The 23928-nt window shown below is 40.6% G+C and overlaps 1 protein-coding gene across 1 annotated transcript in view; it reads left to right on the top strand.

Annotated features, from left to right (window-relative positions):
* The window catches only part of snx3 (sorting nexin 3), a 61796-nt gene extending 38708 nt beyond the window's left edge, over positions 1–23088 (top strand). The window contains exons 2-4 of the mRNA XM_068027165.1: positions 12770–12865; positions 16807–16931; positions 19876–23088. Coding sequence (XP_067883266.1) covers positions 12770–12865; positions 16807–16931; positions 19876–19990 — 336 coding nt within the window. The 3' untranslated portion in view covers positions 19991–23088. The remainder of the gene's footprint in view (positions 1–12769; positions 12866–16806; positions 16932–19875) is intronic.
* The last annotated feature ends 840 nt before the right edge of the window (positions 23089–23928 follow it).

Raw genomic sequence — 23928 nt, 5'->3', positions numbered from 1 at the left:
TGAAGGCACAAAGATCATCGCCAAAGGTGCAGCAATCTCTTGCTTCCTGTAATATCCTTGGGTATATCCCGTCTGGCCCCAGGGACTTATCTGTCCTCATCATTCAAAATTTCCAGCACATCCTCCTTCTTAACCTCAACCTGTTTGAGCATATCAGCCTTTTCCACGCTGTCCTCAAACAACCAGGTCCCTCTCATTAGTGAATACTGAAGCAAAGTATTCATTTAGGACCTCTGACTCCAGGCACAAGTTCCCTCCACTATCCCTGATCGGCCCTACCCTCACTCTGGCCATCCTCTTGTTCCTCACGTGTAGAACGCCTTGGGATTTTCCTTAATCCTACCTGCCTAGACTTTTTCATATCCCCTTCTAGCTCTCCTAAGTCCATTCTTCAGTTCCTTCCTGGCTACCTTATAACCCTCTAGATCCCTGTCTGATCCTTGCTTCCTCAACCTTAAGTAAGCTTCCTTCTTCCTCTTGACTAGCTGTTCCACATCTCTTGTCATCCAAGGTTCCTTCACCCTACCATCCCTTCCCTGCCTCATTGGGACAAACCTATCCAGCAGTCGCAGCAAGTGCTCCCTAAACAACCTCCACATTTCTGTCGTGTATTTCCCTGAACATCTGTTCCCAATTTATGCTCCCCAGTTCCTGCCTAATAGCATTGTAATTCCCCCTCCCCCAATTAAATATTTTCCCATCCCGTCTGCTCCTATCCCTCTCCATGACTATAGTAAAGGTCAGGGAGTTGTGATCACTATCACCGAAATGCTCTCCCACTGAGATCTGCCACCTGGCCTGGTTCGTTGCCAAGCACCAAGTCCAACATAGTCTCCCCTCCAGTCGGCCTATTTACATATTGAGTCAGGAAACCTTCCTGGACACCTGACAAAAACTGCTCCATCCAAACTATTTGCACGAAGGAGGTTCCAATCCATATTAGGGAAGTTGAAGTCACCCATGACAACAACCCTGTTACTTCTGCACCTTTTCAAAATCTGCCTCCCAATCTGTTCCTCTGTGTCTCTGTTGCTATTGGGGGGTCTATAGAAAACTCCCAATAAAGTGACTGCTCCTTTCCTGTTTCTGACTTCCACCCATAATGACTCAGTCAAACCCTCCTCGATGACCTCCCTTTCTGCAGCTGTGATACTATCCCTGATTAGCAATGCCACTCCCCCACCTCTTTTACCTCCCTCCCTATTCCTTTTGAAACATCTGAACCCCAGAACATCCAACATGCATTCCTGCCCCTGTGATATCCATGTCTCTAATAGCCACAACATCGTAGCTCCAAGTACTGATCCATGCTCTAAGTTCATCACCCTTATTCCTGACACATTTTTATTTTTTTATTTATTTAGAGATACAGCACTGAAACTGGCCTTTCGGCCCACCAAGTTTGTGCTGACCAACCACCCATTTATACTAATCCTACACTAATTCCATATTCCTACCACATCCCCACCTGTCCCTATATTTCCCTACCACCTACCTATACTAGGGGCAATTTGTAATGGCCAATTTACCTACCAACCTGCAAGTCTTTTGGCTTATGGGAGGAAACCAGAGCACCTGGAGAAAACCCACGCAGACACCGGGAGAACCTGCAAACTCCACAGTACCCAGAATTGAACCTGGGTCGCTGGAGCTGTGAGGCTGTGGTGCTCACCACTGCACCACTTGCATTAAAATAGACACACTTCAACCCATCATACTGGCTGCAACTTTGCCCTGTCAACTGTCTAACCTTTCTCACAGACTCTCTGCACTCAGTATCTGCCTGTTCAACAGCTACCCCATCCACTGATCTGTGACTCTGGTTCCCATCCCCCTGCCAAACTAGTTTAAACCCTCCCAAAGAGCTCTAGCAAGCCTCCCACCCAGGATATTGGTGCCCCTCAAGTTCAGATGCAACCTGTCCTTCTTGTACAGGTCCCACCTTCCCCAGAAGGTATCCCAATGATCCACATATCTGAATCCCTCCCTCCTACACCAGTTCTGTAGCCACGTGTTCAGCTGCACTTGCTCCCTGTTTCTAGCCTCACTACCACGTGGCATCGGTAACAATCCTGAGATTACTACTATGCTCGTCCTGCCTTTCAGCTTCTAACCTAACTCCCTATATTCGCTTTTCAGGTCCTCATCCCTTTTCCTAGCTATGTCATTGGTACCGATATGTACCATGACCTCTGGCTGCTCCCCCTCCCCCTTAAGAATCCTGTGGACTCGATCCGAGACATCCCTGACCCTGGCACCTGGGAGGCAACATACCATCCGGGAGTCTCGTTCGCAACCACAGAATCTCCTGTCTGTTCCTCTAACCATTGAATCTCCTATCACTCGCTATTGCTCTCCTATTCTTCCCCCCCTTCCGTTCTGAGCCTCTGAGCCAGGCTCAGTGCCAGAGACCTGGCCACTGTGGCTTTCCTCTGGTAGGTCGTCTTTTTTTTTTTTTTCCCCCCCCCCCTCAACCGTATCCAAAACAGTATACGTATTATTGAGGGGAATGGCCACGGGATCCCTGCACTGCGCCTATTCCCTTTCCCTCCCCTGAGGGTCACCCAGCTACCTTTATCCTGTAACTTAGGTGTCACTACTTCCCTATAACTGCTCGCTATCACCCACTCAGCATCCTGAATGATCCAAAATTCATCCAGCTCCAGTTCCTTAATGCGGTCTGCGAGGAGCTAGAGTTGGGTGCACTTTTTCTTGAGATACAGCACTGAAACAGGCCCTTTGGCCCACCGAGTCTGTGCTGACCATCAACCACCCATTTATACTAATCCTACACTAATTCCATATTCTTACCACGTCCCCACCTGTCCCTATATTTCCCTACCACCTACCTATACTAGGGACAATTTATAATGGCCAATTAACCTATCAACCAGCACGTCTTTGGCATGTGGGAGGAAACCAGAGCACCCGGAGAAAACCCACACTGACACGGAGAACTTGCAAACTCCACACAGGCAGTACCCAGAATTGAACCTGGGTCACTGGAGCTGTGAGGCTGCAGTGCTAACCACTGCTGCCCTTTCTCTCAGGTGAAGTCAGCAGGGACACAAGTGATGACCCTCACCTCCCACATCCTACAAGAGGAGCATGCAACTGCCTGAGCTTCCATCCCCTCCACACTAAATTGACAAGAGATTTAAAAAAAGGAAAACCTTACTTTACCAAACCCTCCACACAAGTCTTTTTTTTTTTCTTGGTTAGAGGAGGAGGATGGGTGGCAGACACTACACATGTAGTGTTTCTGGTTTAGCCACTGCCCGAATATATAGGTTTACTTGCCCAGCAGTCCCCTTGTCTGCCAAAACTGTGGTAGAATCGGACAGTCAGCATGGATTTACAAAAGGGAAATCCTGCTTGACAAATCTACCAGAATTCTTTGAGGATGTAATTAGTAAAGTTGATGAGGGGGAGCCAGTGGATGTGGTTAATTTGGACTTTCAGAAGGCTTTCGACAAAGTCCCACATAAGAGATTAGTGTTTAAAATTTAAAGCGCATGGGATTGGGGGTAGTGTATTGCAATGGATAGAAAATTGGCAGAGAAGAAACCTTGTGAATAAACAGCCATTTTGCCAAATGGCAGGCAGTGACCAGTGGGGTACCGCAGGGATCGGTGCTAGGACGCCAGCTATTCACAATATATATTAATGATTTAGATGAGGGAACTAAAATGTAATATCTTCAAATTTGGAGATGACACGTGGGAGGGTGAGTTTTGAGGAAGATGCAGAGAGGCCTCGGTGATTTGGTCAAGTTGAGTAGGCAAATGCATGGCAGATGCAGTCTTTCCTTTGGCCTCCTTATCTCGAGAGACAATGGGTAAGTGCCTGGAGGTGGTCAGTGGTGTGTGGAGCAGCGCCTGGAGTGGCTATAAAGGCCAATTCTAGAGTGACAGGCTCTTCCACAGGTTCTGCAGAAAAATTTGATTGTCGGGGCTGTTACAGTTGGCTGTTCCCTTGCGCCTCTGTCTTTTTTCCTTCCAACTGCTAAGTCTCTTCGACTCGCCACACTTTAGCCCTGCCTTTATGGCTGTTCGCCAGCTCTGGCGAACGCTGGCAACTGACTCCCACAACTTGTGATCAATGTCGCAGGACTTCATGTCGTGTTTGCAGACTTCTTTAAAGCGGAGATATGGACGGCCGATGGGTCTGATACCAGTGGCGAGCTCTCTGTACAATGTGTCTTTGGGGATCCTGCCATCTTCCATGCGGCTCACATGGCCAAGCCATCTCAAGCGCCGCTGACTCAGTAGTGTGTATAAGCTGGGGATGTTGGCTGCCTTGAGGACTTGTGTGTTGGAGATACGGTCCTGCCACCTGATGCCAAGTATTCTCCAGAGGCAGCGAAGATGGAATGAATTGAGATGTCGCTCTTGGCTGACATGCGTTGTCCAGGCCAGTATGATGTGGATAAATGTGAGGTTATTCACTTTGGTAGCGAAAACAGGAAGGCAGATTATTATATGCATGGCTATAAACTGAGGGGAATATGCCAGAAGATCTAAGTGTTCTTGTACACCAGTCACTGAAGGTAAGCATGTAGGTGCAGCAGGTAAAAAGGGCAAATGGTATATTGGCCTTTATAGCGAGAGGATTAGAGTACAGGAGCAGGGGTATCTTGCTGTAACTATACAGGGCCTTGGTGAGGCTACACCTGGAATATTGTGTGCTGTTTTGGTCTCATCTGAGGAAGGATATTGCTATAAAGGGAGTGCAGCAAAGGTTTACCAGACTGATTCCTGGGATTGCAGGGCTGACAAATGAGGAGATTGATTCGGTTAGGATTATATTTGCTGGCGTTCAGAAGAGTGAGGGGGGATCTCATTAAAAACCTATAAAATTTTAACAGAACTTGACGGTAGATGTAGGAAGGATGTTCCAGATGGGGGAGTCCAGAACCAGGGGTCATGGGTTTACCCTGTATCTTTAACTTTCAAGAATGAGATGAGGAGAAATTACTTCACCCAGAGAGTGGTGTGCTTGTGGAAGTCACTACTACAGAAAGCAGTTGAGGCCAAAACATGTATCTTTTCAAGAAGGCATTGGATATAGCTCTTGGGTTTAAAGGGATCAAAGGATATGGGGCGAAAGTGGGAACAGGTTACTGAGTTGGATGATCAGCCTTGGTCATAATGAATGGTGGAGCAGGCTCGAAGGGCCAAATGGCCGCCTCCTATTTTTCTGTTTCTATTCTGAAATGTTAATTATTCTTGCCTTTCCTCAGATGCTGCCTGACTTGAGGATTTCCAGTGTTTTTCCCTGTTTCAGATTTCCAGCAATTCTTTTTTACTTGAGATTAATCAGCTCTTTTTGTTAACAGTAAAATTAAAACTTCTATTAAATTTAAACTGCTAAACTAGTATTTCCTACAGAAATGCATTCCCGGCACAGTGGAAATTAAGTTACTAACTACTTTGATTCTGCTCGACAGTGCATCTGATGCAGCATAATTTTTTTTTTAAAAACTAGGGCAAAAGTTTTACTGGAACAACTTTGATTTTTTTTTTCCTTTGGTAGCATACAAATTTCTGTGATAACTGGCACTAACTTCACGGTGCCTTTTATAAGCAGGCCATTTCTGTTGTCAAATGTTGCCATTTCTAGAGATCTTGCATACTGAGTAATGAACCATGTCCGTAAGATCAAGCTTTCACCTGTGTATTGAATTTGATGGACAAAAATTTGTCCTATAGTTCAAGAGCTTTTGTACTTGTGCTACTGTGATACAACAGTTCCACTTGTTTCAGGTTTGGAAGGTTACCACTTAATCCAAGGCAGTACCATAGACTATGAAAATAGCACTTTCTTGGAGTGCCTATTGAAAAAGCTGAAACTTTTATCCAAGTGCAGATATGGAATATTGAAGTGGCTCAAACTAAGCTGTTGTACAAAATGCAAAAATAAGTGTTCACTTCAATTGAAGCTTTTTGTGGATGAAAGGGAAGAAACACTTGTGCATTTGTTTATCTAGTATATCACTATAGTAGAGATGAAGTGAAGCAACTATTGAAGTATGCAATGGTTTAAGTGTATTGACTGGACTATGTGCACAAACTTTTTTTCTTAAGTTTTTGTGTACACTTTTCTGAACATTTTCATGTACCATTTTTAAATACAGCATCTGAGGCTTAAAACATTGCAATTTTGGAGGGACAGATAGCCAAATGTCTGTCTCCATTTTCAAATCTTGGCTGAATCTGAAGTTAATACAAAAACCTATGGAAAACACTTTAGTAATGCCTTAAATGAACATTTGAGTTCCTGCTATAGGTTCAGCCCAGGCCCATTGCTACAAGTGGGAGTTTCTGCTGTATGTCTATTGCACTCCAGATGCATTTTACTGCAGACATGAGATCTGTAGCTGTTCAGTACTTGAAAGGCATTCTAAAGCTTTAGCAAATCTCTGCAGTACCTTTTTTTTAATACTTTAGCCCATGCACTCCTGAGCTTTTGCATGAGATGTTTCACAGCACTCCTCCACCTCTTCACTAAACCTTGAAGTAAGGACTTGTTAATCCCAGGTTTTCTTCACTGCACTTTTAGAACCAAACTTGTATTTGAAGGCCAATGCCTGGTTCAGGGCAGGGCAACACTGCTGTAATGCTTTTTTCCTCGGCCATTGGGGTACCATGCACAGTAAGCGCAAGAAACTCATTAATTTCCATCAGATGAAGGCCACATGTGCTCATCCTCTGAAGTACTATAGGATGTTTCTTGCTTTCAGTGCTTTTATTGATGCTGTCTTTTTTTGTTTGACTTTCCTCTTCCCACCACCAAACCAAGCTGACTTTCCTGCATGGGCAGTAAATAGCATTAGTCTTATAACCACTTTAGGTTTAGAATGTACCATTGGGAATTGTGATTGATTCTAATATAGTTTAGTTGTGCCCCTATTTAGAGGGCACTGAGGCAACCCCAATATCTCATGTTCATTGGAAAAATTCATCTGTTTAAACACTTCCCTCCAAGTACTGCTCTGCAAAAAAAAAAAAAAAAATTTCCCTGTTCTGAAGCTGTTGACCACGCATATTTGATGCTGTCCCTAGCTTCAAAGCCTGCATAATACTTAGCACAAGATAATTTGTAATAAATGAAGGCTACATTCATATATACAGTGAAGTCTAATTGAGTATAATTGAGGTGGATATTTTATATACTGACCTACATTCCAGTGTTTTGAAGGAGGTGACTGTAGAGATGGTGGATGCATTGGTATCTATCTAGCAAAATTCTATAGATTCTGGAATGGTTCCTGCAGATTAGAAGGTAGCAAATGTAACCCTGCTATTTAAGAAGGCAGTGAAAGAAAACCGAATTACAGACCTGTTTGAAGTCAGATTCTAGCATCTTGCCTATTATCAAATATGCTAACTGGGCACTTGGAAAATATGATTGGGCAGAGCCAACATGGATTTATGAAAGGGAAATCAGGTTTGACAAACCTGTTAATTTTGAGTGTTACTTGCAGCATAGATAAAGGAGAACCAGTGGATGTGGTATATTTGGGTGTTTAGAAGACTTTTGATCGAGTCCCACACAGGAGGTTGGTAAGCAAATTTAGAACTCTAGATCAGGGGTAATGTAGTAGCCTGGATTGAGAATTGGTTAAGACAAAACAGTAGGAATCAACAGGTCAGTCTCTAGTTGACAAGTTGTGATTTAGTGGGGTACCACAAGGATCAGTGCTCTGGGGGGGGGGGGGGGGGGGGTGCCTAGCTATTCCAAATATTGATGTAGATTGTGATGTGGGGATCCAATATAAACTTCCAAGTTTGTTGATGCCACCAAACTTTTAGGTGGGAATGTGAGTTGAGAAGGATTCAGAGGCTTCAAGGGGATTTAGACAAGCTGATGGGGCAAGAACATGGCAGATAAAATATGTGGGGAAAAATGTCAAGTTTTCCACTCTATAGGAAAAACAGATGCTGAGTGTTTCTTAAATGGTGAGATTGGGATGTGATTTCCAACGGGACCTGGGTGTCCTTGTTCATCAGCCACTGAAGGCCAATGTGCAGGTGCAGCAAGCAATTGGGAAGACTAAAGGCACTTTGGCCTTTTTGCAAAAGTAAAGCAGTCTTGCTGTGTTTGTGTTGAACTTTGGGACTGCACCCAAGTATTGTGTAGTTTTGGTCTCTTTATCTAAAGGATATATTCGCCAGAGGGAGTGCAACAGAGGTAATCCCTGGGATGGTGGGATTGTCCTGAGGAAATGGCCTGTATTTTCTAGAGTCTAGAAGAATGGTGATATTATTGAAGCATACGAAATTAACAGGGTAGATACAGAAAGGATGTTACCCTGGCTGTAGTGGTGGGGGGGTTCTAGAAGCAGGGGACACTATCTCTGAATAAGGGGTAGAAAATTTAGGACTGAAGAGGCATTTCTTGGGTGGTGAATCTTTGGAATTCTCTAACCCAGAAGTCAGTGGAGGCAGTCAGTGAAGACAGATTTTCTACATATTCGTAATCAAGGGATTGAGTAGTGCAGGAAAATGGCATTAAGGTAGATCAGCCATAATCCGTTGAATGGCAGAGCAGGCTTGAGGCTGAATGGCCTATGTTCTACTGGCTACTTTGTCCAGAATACTTGAGCTGCTGGGCACTGCATCATTGTCACTTTTCTTGAAAATTTTATATTTGGACTTCATCGCCTCTTAATCAGTCCTTTCTGATATAACTTTGTTCCTGAAGGACATTGCTGAAAAGTTTTTTTTTTTTTATTTTGGTTTGGACCCATCTTTTCTTGTGCTGCTGTGCACTGCTGTTTTGAGTTTATGTTCACTTCCTCTTGATCATAAAAGTTACTGCTATTGATTTGGATTGCTCTGAGACATGGGTTTAGCTCCTCCTTCAATAGAGTTTCCATCTTGGAAGCAATAAGAGGTGCTCTTCAGGTTTGGTCTGAAAGGTAACTTTTCTTGCCAAAAAGCCACTTCAAGCGAGAGTTAACTCAAGTCCCTATTGTGCCCAGTATTTTTCAGTGATTTTTTTTCTTGTACTTTGGACAGCAAATTGTTGGGGTGTAGCATGTTACCCCTCATCTGTACCTCTTGTTTCTAACAATATAGTAAACTAGGTTGGGAAGATTATGGTGAATGTTAATGTTTTGGACAAAGCTGAGAAACACAAGTCTTGTCTTGCTTTGACCGATTTAGTTTGCTCGCATTAAAAATCAAACTTTTGAATGCTGTGTAGCTGAGACTGATCCTTCCTCAGGCAGGTGAATAAGATTGCTGTGTAGAGATGACATCCAGCTTTGACAGCATAGCCTGGAGATAGTATGGTTAAATTTGTATATTTTCAAGTTGTAATTCATCAGGCTTCAAATTTGTAACTCTGAGCATGCTTAATTTATGCAAGTTGAATATTGTGCTGCTGGTTGTGCTTTTTGCTTTCTAAGTTCCTTCTGGGTAGCTTGAACTGCCCAACATTTCCATGTAAAGGAAATGTCTACCAAACCAACACTAGATCAAGGAATTGTCAGCAGAGTTCCTACAATATTGTATTTTTTAATAAAATGGCACTGGCAGCCAGCCCCCCTCAACTAGTCCATCAATTTAAATAACAGCAAAATACTGTGGATGCTAGAAATCCTGAAGTAAAAACAGTGCTGGAAATACTCAGCAGATCTGGCATCATCAGTGGAAAGAAGCAGAATTAACATTTCAGGTCTGTGACCTGTTCTGATGAAAGGTCACTGACCTGAAATGCTAATTCTGCTTCTCCACCAATGCTGCCAGACCTGCTGAGTATTTCCAGCACTTTGGGTATTTAAATTGAAGTAAACATTTGAGTTGCCACTATTCCTTTTTCACAGGATCAGATTGTGGGCTGTTTGAAGAAGCTCTTTGAAGTAAAACTTGAGCACAAGGGCACTAATAAATGCCTTACGGCTTAACTTTTTTTTATGGTTCTGTAAGGTTATTTGTTTAAATGGGTTACTTGTGGTTGAAGTGCTTGCTTTTTGAAGCCATTTTCAGCTATATTAACACTGCTGCACCAGATTACCACTCAATATATAGACTAATTTTGAAGTATAAGAAAATACATGTTAAAACTGTCTTGTTTCATGGAAGAGCAACTTCAGCAAAAAAATTTACTTTGCGCTCCAGTGAGCTAATTTTGCAGTTTGCACCCAGATTGCAATTCTGCTTTAAACTGGAAACTCTTGGCAAATGAACTGGCATAGAATTGGTCCACTTTTTTCAAATTGGGCAAGAGATAGTGAGCTATTCACATTTTGTGGTAAATGGCTAACTTAATCTTGGTGTACGTTTAGGAGAGCAGGAAACCTGCATCAGGACTTTTTATACTCTTTCAGATCTTTATCCATATGTTCAATAATGTCTCAAACTATAACTTTTAAGATCTATTGAGTCAAGGCTCAAGTTGTGCATTTATTTATCTCATTTGATTCTACCTTTGTACTTTATGACTTGCAATTGCATGTATTTGACAGACCATGTTTCTCTAATTGGTTTGAGAAGTGTTGAATGAATTCCAGCAAATGGAGAGGCATCAAATCCTGTACAGAAGTAGTCTAGAAATTAGAATAGTAAACCCTGTTTAATGTGTTTACTATTGGATGCCAACCATTGCATTTGGGTTTTTCTAGATGCTTGGTATATTTTCATGGGTGCCCTTCTCTTTCCAGTCTGTCACACAAATTAACTTCAATAACTATTCACTTGGGAATCAGGCTGGACTATACACTACTCTATTCCTGCGCAAAGGCTCCTGTGCACATTTTCTAGCAGTGTTTTCTAGATATAGTGGAAATAGATTTGTTTGCTTTCTAACTAAATGGCCACTTTCAGCAACTGTAATTGCCATGCTGGCTATCTTTTTCAGATCAGCATATAATAAGGATTGAACTGGAGACATTCTTTTCTTTGTTGCTCACCCATCAGGGGCCCTGAATGTTAGATTTCTAAAATGGCATTTTTAAAAAGCTAGGTCAGCTAAAGATTAGTGCCATAAAGCTAGAGCACCAGTGAAGCTATTGCACTTTACAATAGACTAGATGTCTTCAGCTTTTTCCTGTCGGGTGAACAAAGAATGAGGGGTGTCGGAAGTTCAAAAAGGAAATTTTCAAGGCAAATTAATATGGATTATCCTTTCCAGTCAAACATTGTACCTGTAACGATAATCTGTTCCAGGGATTAACTTTTATTATAGACTTCCGTGCCCACAGGTAAAAAAAACTCAATATAGGCTTTTTAGCCAGGTTGATCTTTACACCAAATAAAATGGAAGCTAATCTCTTTGTAATTTGAGAGGGTATTTTAAATGCAGAGTCCCATTTTTTTACATAATCAGTGTTGTAAAGGTTTTGTTCAATGTATTAAGACTCTCAAAGACCCAATGGTGTGTTAAGGTGAGGAAGGGCAAGTTCAGGTAGAAATCTAGTGGGTGAAATTGGATCGCTTTAATCCAGAGTCCAGTAAGTGCAAATTAACTGCTTGCTGTCTTAAATGGGAGTGTTTTATTACCTTTTAAGAAAGCTGCTGTCTCTACCTCATGAATATAGCAGGTCCTTCTGGTCAGAGCTGACTTTTGGACAATTGACAGTAAATTGGTTAAATGTGTTAAATTGCTAATTTGCTCACTATTCGTTTCTGGGGCACACAGTATTGCAGTAACTTTGTTTCAGGTGAAAAAGCTCCAAGCTGTTGAAGCAATCAGATCAAATGCTCAACCAAATTGTTAATTATAGGAACCATTGAAACAGTACAACTTTAGTAATTGTATCTGGTTCAGTTGTATTCTTCGGAAATGTTAAGCTGTACTTTCTCTTGATCAAATGTTACATCTTTTTTGACTGTTCTATCTTGATGGTTTAAGTTTCTTGGATCAGTTTTTGATTAACTTCCATGGCTTGGTGAATAATTTGTAACTGATTTTTGTTTTAATGGCTTGGCATATGGTTTTTATCAATGGTCTGCAATACTTGGGTAAATGTTCCCCCACCAAATAAGCATTCTGAAAAGTTGAAGCATTGGCTGAGTTAAAATGCTGCAAATCAACAATTTATATACTCCTTTTCGTGTCGTAAAACATCCCAAGGTACTTCACAGGAGCATTCTAAATGACAGTTACCTAGAGATGTTGGGTCAGATGACCGAAAGCTTGGTCAAGAGGTAGGTTTTAAGGAGTGAGAAGAGTGAGGGTGTGTGTCCTAGGGCTTAAGGCTGAGGCAACTGCAGGCATGGCCATCATGGCTGCCAGTTTTTCAAAGGTTAACTATAGGATTCCAGCATTTTTCATTTCAGTTGGAAACTTACATTAAAATTAAAATTCCTCACTTGGAATAGCATGTTCTTGACAGATTCATCAGTTCACTAAGGTCCCAATATGCTGTTATTGCTGTACTGTTTACTTGTACTTCCGGCAAGGCGAGTCACAAATTAGCTTCAAGCTGAAGGTGCAAGAAAATGTCTAAAAGGAATACTGAGATTTAGCTCTTATTTTGAATTCGACCTCTTGTCCATGTAATCTCTCAGATCTCACATTCTAAATCTAGAATGGAAAGCGAAATGTTACATTTCCTTGAAACTAAAGTGACTACATCTGATATGAAATTTAAAAACACTATGCATCTTCCAAGGTACTCACTGGTAACTATTTTTACATGTACATGGCTAACTGCTTTTTAAAATGCTGTCAAAGATACTTAGCCTTTTGCAATAAGCACACTATAACGGGCATTTTCATTGCACTGTTACCATAATGTGGATCTTTTATTTTTTTGCAGACTAATCTCCCGATATTCAAGCTGAAGGAATCCTCTGTCAGAAGAAGATATAGTGACTTTGAGTGGTTGAGAAATGAACTTGAAAGGGAAAGTAAGGTAAAGTTTCAGTTTCTCTGAATTTTGGTATAGAGCAACCTTGTGCTGTTCAGGTCAACAGTTGAATTATCAATTTAGTGTACTTGGTCCTCCAACCTGACTTAATTTTTAGTTCAAGCCCCATACTCCCAAGGATGGTGTATACATTTATGCCCAATAACAATTTAAGGCCTCATAAATAGCTTTGTACTACAGCTGGTTTTATTTGGACTTGTCACTTAAAATAGTACATTTTCGTCAAGCTACATCTTGTTTTTGTTCATCTAACACTAATTTTTAAACTAGTGAAACTGAGATTTCTCAACAGAACTATCAAGGGTTGTTCCTCACTTCTACTCTGCTAAATTATATCTCGTGCTAATGTTGAACCTAAGTACAACTGTCTCCTTGTATAAAACAGTAATTTAAATTGCTACTTAGCCAGCAACTAATTTCAGATTTAAAGTGGAATCCACTGGGTGGAGGTTTGCTGTGCCTATGCAAGTGGTGTTTTGGAGAAGCATAAAACCACAAATTAAGCTTAACATTTTGAATTAGTGAGTAAGGAAAGTGAAGTGCTCTGTAGTCAGGTGGTGCCATTTTCCCAGCTAGTCTATTAACAAGGTGTAGCTCCTGATCATTACTGGTATTTTATATACTGCCTGGCTACAATTGAGATTCTCTAGGCTCAGCAGAAATCTGTGCATGCGCAGGTCTACTTGGATTGGAAATGATTGTGAGAAGGAGGTAGGCATGTATGTAAAGCTTATTTCAGGAGCCCTTGAACACTTCTATATTCAAAATCTGTGCCTCAGCTAAGCAGTGAGACTACTTCCTGGAAGTTTCTAGCCAGTCCCTTCCAAAATTGAGCCAAGAATTGCTAAATTGAACTTCATAGTTATACAGCACAGAAACGGGCCCCTTGGCCCACTGTCAGTGCCGGCCATCAATTCTAATTCCTATCTATTCTAATCCATTTTCCAGCACTTGGCCCGTAGACTTGTATGCTATGGCATTTCAAGTGCTCATCTAAATACTAAAAAGTTGAGTTCCTGCCTCTACCACCCCTTCAAGCAGTGTTCCAGATTCCAACCACCCTCTGGGTGAAAAATTCCTTCCTCAAATCTCCCCTAAACTTCCTGTACCTTACCTTAAATCTATGCCCTGTAGTTGACACTTCAGCTGAAGGAAAAAGTTTCTTCCTATCTATGCCCCTCATAATTTTGTGTAGCTCAATTCAGTCCCTTTGCTGCTCTAAGGAAAATTAACCCTAACCTATCCAGTCTGTTTTCATAGCTGAAATGCTCCAGCCCAGGCAACATCCAGGTGAATCTCCTCTGCCCCCTCTAGTGCAATCACATCCTTCCTATAGTGTGTCCAGAACTGTACACAGTACTCCAACTGTGACCTAACCAGCATTTTATACAGCTCCATCATAACCTCCCTGCTCTTATATTCTATGCCTCAGCTAATAAAGGCAAGTATCCCATAGGCCTTCCTAACCACCTTTATCTACCTGTGCTGCTGCCTTTAGTGATCTATGGACAAGTACACCAATGTCCCTCTGTACTCCCTAAGTTCCTACCATCTGTTGTAAATTCCCTTGCCTTGTTAGTCCTCCCAAAATGCACCTCACTCCTCAGGATTAAATTCCATTTGCCACTGCTCTGCCTATCTTACCAGCCCGTCCATAATCCTGTAATATAAGGCTTTCCTCCTCTCTATTTACGACATCCAATTTTCATGTCATCTGTGAACTTACTGATCATACCTCCTATATTGTCTAAATCACTTACTCTAGTTATATACTTGAGTACAGTTGCTTGTCTACATGAAAATATTCAGGTTGAAGACAGTTATAATTTATAATTGAATAAACACCATGGTATGGTGCTTTATTTAGCAAGGTGTCCTGTAAGTGCCCATATTGGTATACTTCTGTTATGGCTGGGGGAGTGGGTCTCGGGATTCCCTCCCACCCTTTCTTTGACTGCAACATGGTGGGTTTTTAAGTGGTTATGCTTACTGCTTGAGTGTTGTATCTTTCCTCTAATGTGATTACATGGAGCCAATTGGACCAGTTTTCCTGAGTTTAAATGAGTTAAGTTTTGTACTTTAACACTACTTCAAAGGTATTTAAAAAAAAAAATACACCACATTCACCCAATTACATGCAAATAGATTAGGGGGAAACTGATTTGGTTTGATTAGAGTCCAGAATAAATGGAACTTGAATGCAGTCTGGAAATCTCAAGCTGTAAGTCTTGAAGTCCTCACTGGTCAAAGTGCACTGTAGTTGGCTTGCTTTGTTCCAGTTCCTGAAGGCAGAATTGATAATTGATTCTCTTCCCCTAATTGGCTGTAGTAGGCTTGGAGGGGCCCCCCAGTTGTAGCTGGTTCTTTGATATTTTCTAGGGCGAGCAAGGTGTCTGGAGAGTAGCTGCTGTCTTTGCTGCTATACCCTCAGTTACTGCTTGTCTGTCACAAACATTTAGTTTCCTGAGATGAGCCAGCAGTCACATGGGTCTGTCAATCCCCTTTTGTTTCCAAGGAGGTTTTTTCTTGAATTTTCTGAAATTCAAGGTGCTACATGCCCCAGGGTCCCCATCCACACTTGGAGGAGGGTTGCCTCTTTCAAAAGTTCGTGGATGGGAATGGCTGAGCTGATCAAGCCATTCTAGGTAATTCAGTCACTTCAGGCAAGCCATTGTCCTGACTGAGCTTCTGTTAGACTCTTGTCTCCAGTCCAATCTCCTGGTGTTTCAAATGTAAATTGTAGTGGCCATCTTAGTTGCTAGTTTTTTTTTTAAATGTTAACTTGTCAGATGTTTCAGTAACTAAGGTAAGTTTCCAACCAATGAAATTAGTATGTCCCATTTGGCAGATGGGGGTTTCCCTGACATCTATAAAGTTACTCTTGGTTTGACTTTGTTCAAATATCCCCACTAAATTCAAATTCAGTAGTTTGTATAATATCCACTTCCACTATTGCCTTTTTCTTCCCCTTCTCTGCTTTTTGAATTAAAGGTTTTTAACAAATTCAAATCCATTTCAAACTAAATTTACTGAACATTAAATGTTTTAGTTTCCACCTGTCTTCAACCTGAGCGTTGACCAAATTCACTTGTAACTATTTGTTTCTGGCACAGCGGAACAGGATTTTCACAATTTTATTCCTTGATCAACTTCAACCATTTGTAATGTGCAACATTGGGCAAGTACAACACTGCCTTAGTTAATTAGTGTGCATGGATTAGCTAATTTTTTTTAAATTCATTTCATGGGATATGGGTGTTGCTGGCCAGGCCAGCATTTATTGTCCATCCCTAATTGCCCTTGAGAAGGTGGTGGTGAGCTGCTGCAATGAACCACTCCACTCCATGAATCTGCTGCCATACTATTTCTAAATAGCGTTGTGCTGTCTGGCATCATACTTCAGTCTTTTTATTTTACTCCTCACAAATGGATAAATAGTTTCATCTCTAATTTGGGAGAATAACATCCAGTCATATCACTCCACTGATCAAAGGTCAGTTCAAATATTTCCTAGTGGTTAGTATAACTATTTCTTGTTACTTCGTCTCCTATGCTAATCATGAAACAGCTTTATCTTGCCCAGTATGGTTAAGCATTACCGCATTGTGACTTGTGTAGCACAATCCTTAATACTTCAAACATTCATAATGCATAGTTAATCTGACTGGACTTCCAAGACATGAGTAAACAATAGTGATTAGCCATTTATGATCAATCTTGCTTGCAGCAAAAATGTGCTAAGCAATTGCCCATTGCTGAAGCAAAAGTGAGGAAACCAAAGATTTTGCAGCATTACCTTGCCTTGCCTAAAGAAATTACTGCTCCATGACAAAATAGACTCGAATACTCACTTCTCTAATTTCTCTGGCTACTGGTTTGCACAATGCACGTGTGTACTCTTCGTGATTTCAAAGTTTTTTCCTTAGGTTGTGGTGCCACCATTACCTGGCAAAGCACTCTTTCGTCAGCTGCCTTTTAGAGGAGATGATGGAATCTTCGATGACAGTTTTATAGAAGAAAGACGACAAGGACTTGAACAATTTATTAATAAGTGAGTAAAGCTTCCCTCTTTCAATGGCTTTTGCACTTCATGTGTAGTAAATATCAATGGAAAATTTTGACGTCACTTGCTTTTTCAATTTTTAGAAACTGGGTTTAAGTTTGTCGTCTTTGGTACTAAAATGATGGAAAGCAGCAGTCCAGAAACACATTGTACAAGTTAAGAATGGAAAATAACATTGACATGCAGTGTTTTACTCATGCAGGATAATTTTTTTATAATTACTTTCAGAATGATTCCAATAGGAGGCTGAGGGTGCAAAGGGGTCTAGCTGAGTTTTAAATTTATTGTTTTCTATGCATAATTTATGTAAATTGCTATTAAAATTGTTTTCCTTTTAAAAAGTCGTGCTTTTTTTCCCACTCACGTACTTATTTTTGGTCTAAGGTGGTCTTCATTTAAAGTGAACAATGTTATACCTGCAATTATTTCAGATTGCTGTTGCCATCTATTTCATGTGTAAATGTGGCATGGCTATTGTTTTGAATAATAAAGCCTGACAAATTGAGGAGTGAAAGCATGTTAATTTGTGTGAGCATGTAATGAGATATAAGAACCCATACCACTAAATCATTCAAGATTTGGCTGGGGGGGGGGGGGTTTGGTGGTGGTTGGCAGGCGGGGGAACAAAAGGGTAATTTTGAGTGAGTACATCCAATGTTCTAACTTCTATTTTACATGGGCTCACTCCTAAAATGCAGGCTCTCATTAATGAAATAACAAAATATTTAAGATTGGATTTTCATAAGTTTCTAACTGCTTCCTGGAAGTTTATGCTGAGTGTTTGATTATTTTAGCATCAATTCTGTTACCTCAATTCCTAGATTTTTCACTTGACTAAAAACTTAGGCAAAGGCTTTTATTATCAAAGGTGCATATTGTTACTAGTTGGGAGAGGGCAGACTTGTTGCATGGTCGCTACTGCCTGAGCAGTATAGGGCTAAGAGATTGGTTGTCTACCAAGACTTGTGCATGTGAAGCATTCTTTGATCTCTCTGGTAATTTTTTTTATTAATGTTTAAGAAAATGCAAGTAGAACACTAGAATAAATTTAAAAAGCAGAATCTTTGCCCCATGCTAAAATTGAAGAATTTGGAAATTGAGGTTAGAAAGCAAATGGATCCTGTGCAATGAAGGTCCAGGTTGGGGGCACTTGAAGCAGCAGACTGAAAAATGGCCCTGTCACATTCCAGGAGACAGGCAGACCTGTAGGGAAAATGTCTTGCACATTGTTAAATTGCCTGAAAAGATGTCCAAGGTCACAAATGGCATCCATTGAAATAATGGAGAATTGAAGGGACAAACTAAATTTTAAAAACCATTAGGTATATTTGCCCAAACATTCTTTACTCATGGAACCAGCTGCAAGGACATATGGTTGGGGGTAGCTATTGGGTGTGATGGCCTGGCCATGTCTGTCTTGCCTGCAACTGGCTGGTATAGCTGTACAAATAAGACTTCTATACCCTTCTCCTATTGAATATGCACTTGGACTTGGTCACTTTTTTTTTGAGGTTTGAAATTAGGGTGGAAGTAGAGTATCCATGCTTCATGGACTTAAGTTCATGAGAACTTCATGGGTGATTTGATGTCTGTGTGCACCCTCCTGACACTGACCACTCCAGCCTTAAGGTATATGGGGATGTTTGGGATAATCTCTCTGCAGGTCTAGTTAGGCTTCCTAACTTCCTTGGTGCCTACTGTTGTCATTTTTCCTATCATATGTGATTAGGTACCTTTTGGACAAGTGCCAAGTGTATTTTCAAAAGGAGAAAGATATAGTAGTCTGATTTTGTACAGCTATACCAGCCAGTCTCAAACAGTGAAGTCATTTAAGTTGGTAGTTGGAAAGATGAGCTTTAAGACAACTGGTGCAGATAAATGGGGAATTAAGCTTTGGGAAGGAAGGTGAGGGATGGATAACACTTCAACCAAGAAGTTCATCTTGATGTCCTGAAAGCAGGTTGTTCTCCAAGGAGAGGCAAGTGATCAACTCAACCACTTGACTATATGGATATCATAAATTCTGGGCATTGCTAACCATACACAAACACTGGAAAGCTAATGCTGTTCATACCAATTTAATATTGCTAGTTGGTAGATTTGAAAATCAGCAATCCAGTTGATAAATTATGGTGATGCACAGAATTGTTTATAACCTCTTCAAATTGCTAGACCATTTGTAACTAAATCATATCTAAGCAATGATTAAAAATTGAAGTTGAATTATTTTGTTTATTTGGCAAGAGATTCAGTCATTTAGTAGCTTGAGTATCCCAGTTGAAGTAAACTTCAATCAAATAGTGATGGAAGACTGGCAGACCAACTTGGGCATCACCTGAGGTATAAGTGGGTGTTTAAACCCCAGGTAGGTGTTTTGTAGAGTTAGTGAGGGAGTTAATTTCTTGGCATCTTGTCAGCTACATGAACCCAGCGTTCTTGCAGCCACAAGGATATGAAAGATGTGAACTTGTATGTGCTCTTTTTTTTTTTAATGGTGATGTACTGATGTGGACTTCACCACCTTGACTTTGTTTTGGTTAGAGGGGTTTGGAAGGGAAGAAAAGGGCTGTAGCCTGCCCTGCTGTAGTTTATCATTTTGCTTCTCTTCATTCTCATTTTCTCGTAATTTAATACCACGCATGGTTCCTTCCAACAGCGGTCAGGTACTAATAAAATGGGTATGGTTTATCTTCCCACAATTTCTTTTAGAACCTAGGCATTGGGGTTCACTAGCTTCCATGTACACTGCTTTGAACTGAACCATGTCTATATTGTAATTTGAACAGTCTAATTTCTAGCTGCATTTGCTTACAGTTGATATTCCAGGTTTCTTTTCAAATTTTAAAACTGATTTCTAGCACTAAATGGTTGAATTGTTCACTGGAAAATAGTGATAGCCAATTAGGTCACTTTGATATTCTTTACATTTCAGAGTTGCTGGGCATCCATTGGCACAGAATGAACGGTGTCTTCATATGTTCCTGCAAGAGGAAATCATAGACAAAAACTACACACCAGCAAAAGTGAAACATGCACAAACAGTGTGAATGGACTAAAACACTGATCTGTCCGGGCAATCCTTCCATACCAATTGAAATTGCTGGTTTTGGCTAATCCTCAGTACGTCTTTCTGCTTATTGATGTTTCTGAAAGTACTTCATCTCAGGTGCAGATCAGAAGCAAGAAAGATCTGCATTCAGGATTAGAGCTGGCTACTTTATTTTGGCTTTGTATAACACTTTTTTGCTTAACATTCATTCTGAAGCCTTATTTTGAGTAAAGAAATGTGCTGATGTAATCTTTGTTCTTTGTGCCAGATGTTACACTTGGCAGAAATTACTGTCAGATGAACATGTGGTATAAGTGCAGCATTTCTAAATTTTACCAGATGCTTCAGTTAAAAATATTTTTATAATGCATGTGCTTTATAAATTAAGAAAATCTAGCTGAAGATTATCCATATTTGGCAAGATGTCTTGGTTTTTGAAAAGTGCATGGCATATAGATGGTAAGACTCAACACTTAATTTGAGGCCATCCGTAGCCAACATGAACTTGACATTTTTCCTTTATGAAAGTTTCTGGAATATTCCTTCAGACTGAGTTGCAAAGTTCAATTGAGACACTGCTGTATAGTCTCCCTTTTTCCCCTTCCAAACTAATAAGCCCATATCTACTTTATATACTGCATCTGTACCTATGTCTGTTGTAGTACATCAGTATGGTGGTTTAAGGAAGTTTCATAAAATTTTGTTCACTTAATGTTTTTGTACTAAAGCCTTCCTGATGGCCAAGTCTCAATACACTTTTTCAGTCTATCAAACACTAAGACTGATTCTCCTGTGAAGTTGGAATATTTTCAAATAAAGTCCATAAGAAAATGCTGACAAATTGTTCAAACTTATGGATGTTAATTTAATTTCAGTAAGCTTTTTGCTCCTGTTCAGTTGCGAGACAAAATCTAGATTTTTGACTGTCTACCCCTTTTATAGCACATACTGGTTGTTGGCCAAACTGCAGGAATGCATTTTGAATGACTGCCAAGTTCTTCCTCTTAATGTGGATTAGCAGTACCAAACAGTTAAATTGAGTTTAGTTTCATTTTAAAAAGCATATTTTAGACTTGCACTTTGCAGTACTGAGTGACTGCATTGTCTGAGGTATTTTCTGTTGGATCTTTTCTTAACTTCAGGTAGACAAGATCACCATTTATTGGAAGAGCAGCAGGGAGCTCTCTTCCTAACCGCACCAAAACTGACCTATTTAGTTGATTAATTTAGTGGCCATTTTCTTTCTAAGTAACTGTACTTGAGAAGTACTAAGTCTGGGATGTCCAGAGAATGTAGAAGGCACAGTTTAAAAAAAATTCTGACTTCAGTATTTTCAAAGAGCTTTCATTTCCTATTTGAAATTAACTCTACTCACTGCTCCTGGAGTGTAGTAGCCATTGAAATTGCTTATTTTGGACTCTTGAATCAGGTTGCATGTGGCAGTCTTCTATTAGGGTCCAGTGCTGTATTCCAACAAGATAATGAGCAAGCAGTGTGGCAAGAAGCTGTGGGTTGATGTCATGTTTTGAAACCCAGAAGTACCCTTTTGTAACTTGGCCCCTGAAATTTAAGGATTGGAATCATTAGCATACTATAGCAGCAATTGGCAATAGAGCAAGTTCAAAATGATCAGTTGGGCTGCTGGCATATAAAATTGGCCTATAAGTTGGCTTGCATAATGGGTGTTGTCTTGACTTAATTTAAACTTAACACAGCAATGAAGCCTTTTAATTACTTTGAACCTGGTATTTGATATCACATCAAAATGTGACCAGTTAATTAAAATCATGGATCCAACTCTCTACCATCCTTCCCATCCCTGATTCATCAAAGCCAAATTTTGTGCATTATATGAAATGTATTGTATATTGGCTCAAAGAAATATGCAGTTTAGTAACAGAACCCAATTTTAATGAATTGAGATAATGTGGAGGGGAGTGGGGGTGGTGGGGAACAGTTGGCCATTTCAATTATTGGCTTCAAGAATTGGTTTTTGGATGCAAAAAGCCAAACTTGTAAAGTATTGAAGCAAACCTTGACACTCTTGATCTTTTTTCCAATCATGTTCCTGTTCTGATTCTTTGAAAGATCAGGAACAGACTAAGGTCTAGTTGCTGTTGATGTGTGGGGTTTTGAGGTCTTGGTCAATGAATTTCAAGCAGAAAGCATCATTCACTTTTTTGATGGACACAATCTACATTAAGTAGCCTGATTTCAAGTGTAGCTTGCCATGCTTTTGCATTTACAGTGTGCATGTAGCTCTTGCCTCCAGTATTACTTTTGGTTTGTAAGCACTTCAAATAGATCAAGATCAGAATTCTCCATATTCTGTACTTTCCCTTTTTTCCCCTTGAAGCTTCTAACTTCAAAGCTTGATTTGCCTTTAAGAAAATCTAGCTGGGAACTTGGAACTAGGAACTAAAATTTTTCAAGTTGGTTAAACATGCAGGCTTCCACCTGCCAAGAATGAGGCACGCATTATTTCACCATGAACATTAAAACTTGAAATTGCTGCTGGGAAGAAAAGAGGGCCTAACGCAAGGAATTGCCAGGCCCCTCACCAGAGACTTTTTTTGCATTGGAACAAAGGGGCCACTCCCTGTTCCAATTTAATCCACAATGGACTTGACTACCAAATGTTGAAGGTGGGGGGGCTAGCATTCCAAGGTAACTGCTAAGATGGCTGAATACACAAACCTCTGGTCACAGTTTAGTCACATGACTGGGGTTTTGTGAATTTGAACTTGCCATAGTTTCAAAACTGAAAAAGCTCTTTGCTCCTGTACTGGAAAGACCTCCCTCCTGTCATTCTTTCAGAACTGAAGCCACATGAACCCCAAGAGAAAAGTCTCCTACAGTGAACAAGTTTTAAGAATAATACTGGCCCCAATGGAAAACAAGGCTACCTACAAAGGGACTACAGTGAACTCGAAGCACAGTAAACAAGAAACTCCTCTTATTGCCTCAAACCTCTACTTTTTATAACTTTTTCTTTCCTATTTGCATGTGTATCACCGGTGCATTCCAGCGTGAGGGTGTTGTACATCTGTAGGTGTTAACTGAATTAGAGTTTAAGTTTTTAATAAATTTTACTTTAAACCTAAGAGAACCTGGTGTGCTCATTTCTTTGCCTTATAAATGGAAAGCAATGAACAAGGATTTACCAAAGGGAGCTCAAAACGGTGTTTAAAAATCAAACCCTATTCAAATAAGACCAGGTGAAGACAGTAAAAGACCCCTAGACACCTTTCTCACCTGGATGTAACAATACATTTTTTTCACTTACAATGGACAAACTTCAATGTTTTCTCATCTACCTGACCACAGCTGTACTTTTGGTGAGGATGTGACTTGGAGGGAAACTTGCAGGTGGTCCCATGTGTTTACTACCCTTTTCCTTCTAGCTAGTAGATATGGGTTTAGAAGGTGCTGTTGGTGTGATTTGCTGTAGTGAATCTTGCAGATGGTACACTGCTGCCACTGTTGGTGGTGGATGGGGGTGCCAATCTAGTGTGCTGCTTTGTCCTGGTTTGTGTCAAGCTTCTTGTGTGGTTGGAGCTACAACCTTTCAGGCAATTGGAGCAAGTATTCCATCACACTCCTGACTTGTGCCTTTTTATAGATGCTGGACAGGCTTTGGGGAGTCAGGTGAGTTACTTGCCACAGAATTCCCAATCTCTGACCTGGTCTTTTAGCCATGGTATTTATATGGCTGGTCCAGTTAAGATTCTAGTCAAGTCAATGGTAACCCCCAGGATGTTGGTGCAGGATTCAGTGGTGATACCATTGAATGAATGTCATGGGGAGATGGTTAGATTCTCTTGGTGATGGTCATTGCCTGGCACATGTGATTGTTCCTTGCCACTTATTAGCCCAAGCTTGAATGTTGTCCAGGTCTTGCTCCTTGTGGACACTGACTGCTTCAGTATCTGAGGC

Source organism: Heterodontus francisci, chromosome 3 (assembly GCF_036365525.1).
Source record: "Heterodontus francisci isolate sHetFra1 chromosome 3, sHetFra1.hap1, whole genome shotgun sequence".
NCBI lineage: Eukaryota > Metazoa > Chordata > Chondrichthyes > Heterodontiformes > Heterodontidae > Heterodontus > Heterodontus francisci.
This window is presented reverse-complemented; position numbering and strand designations above follow the sequence as displayed.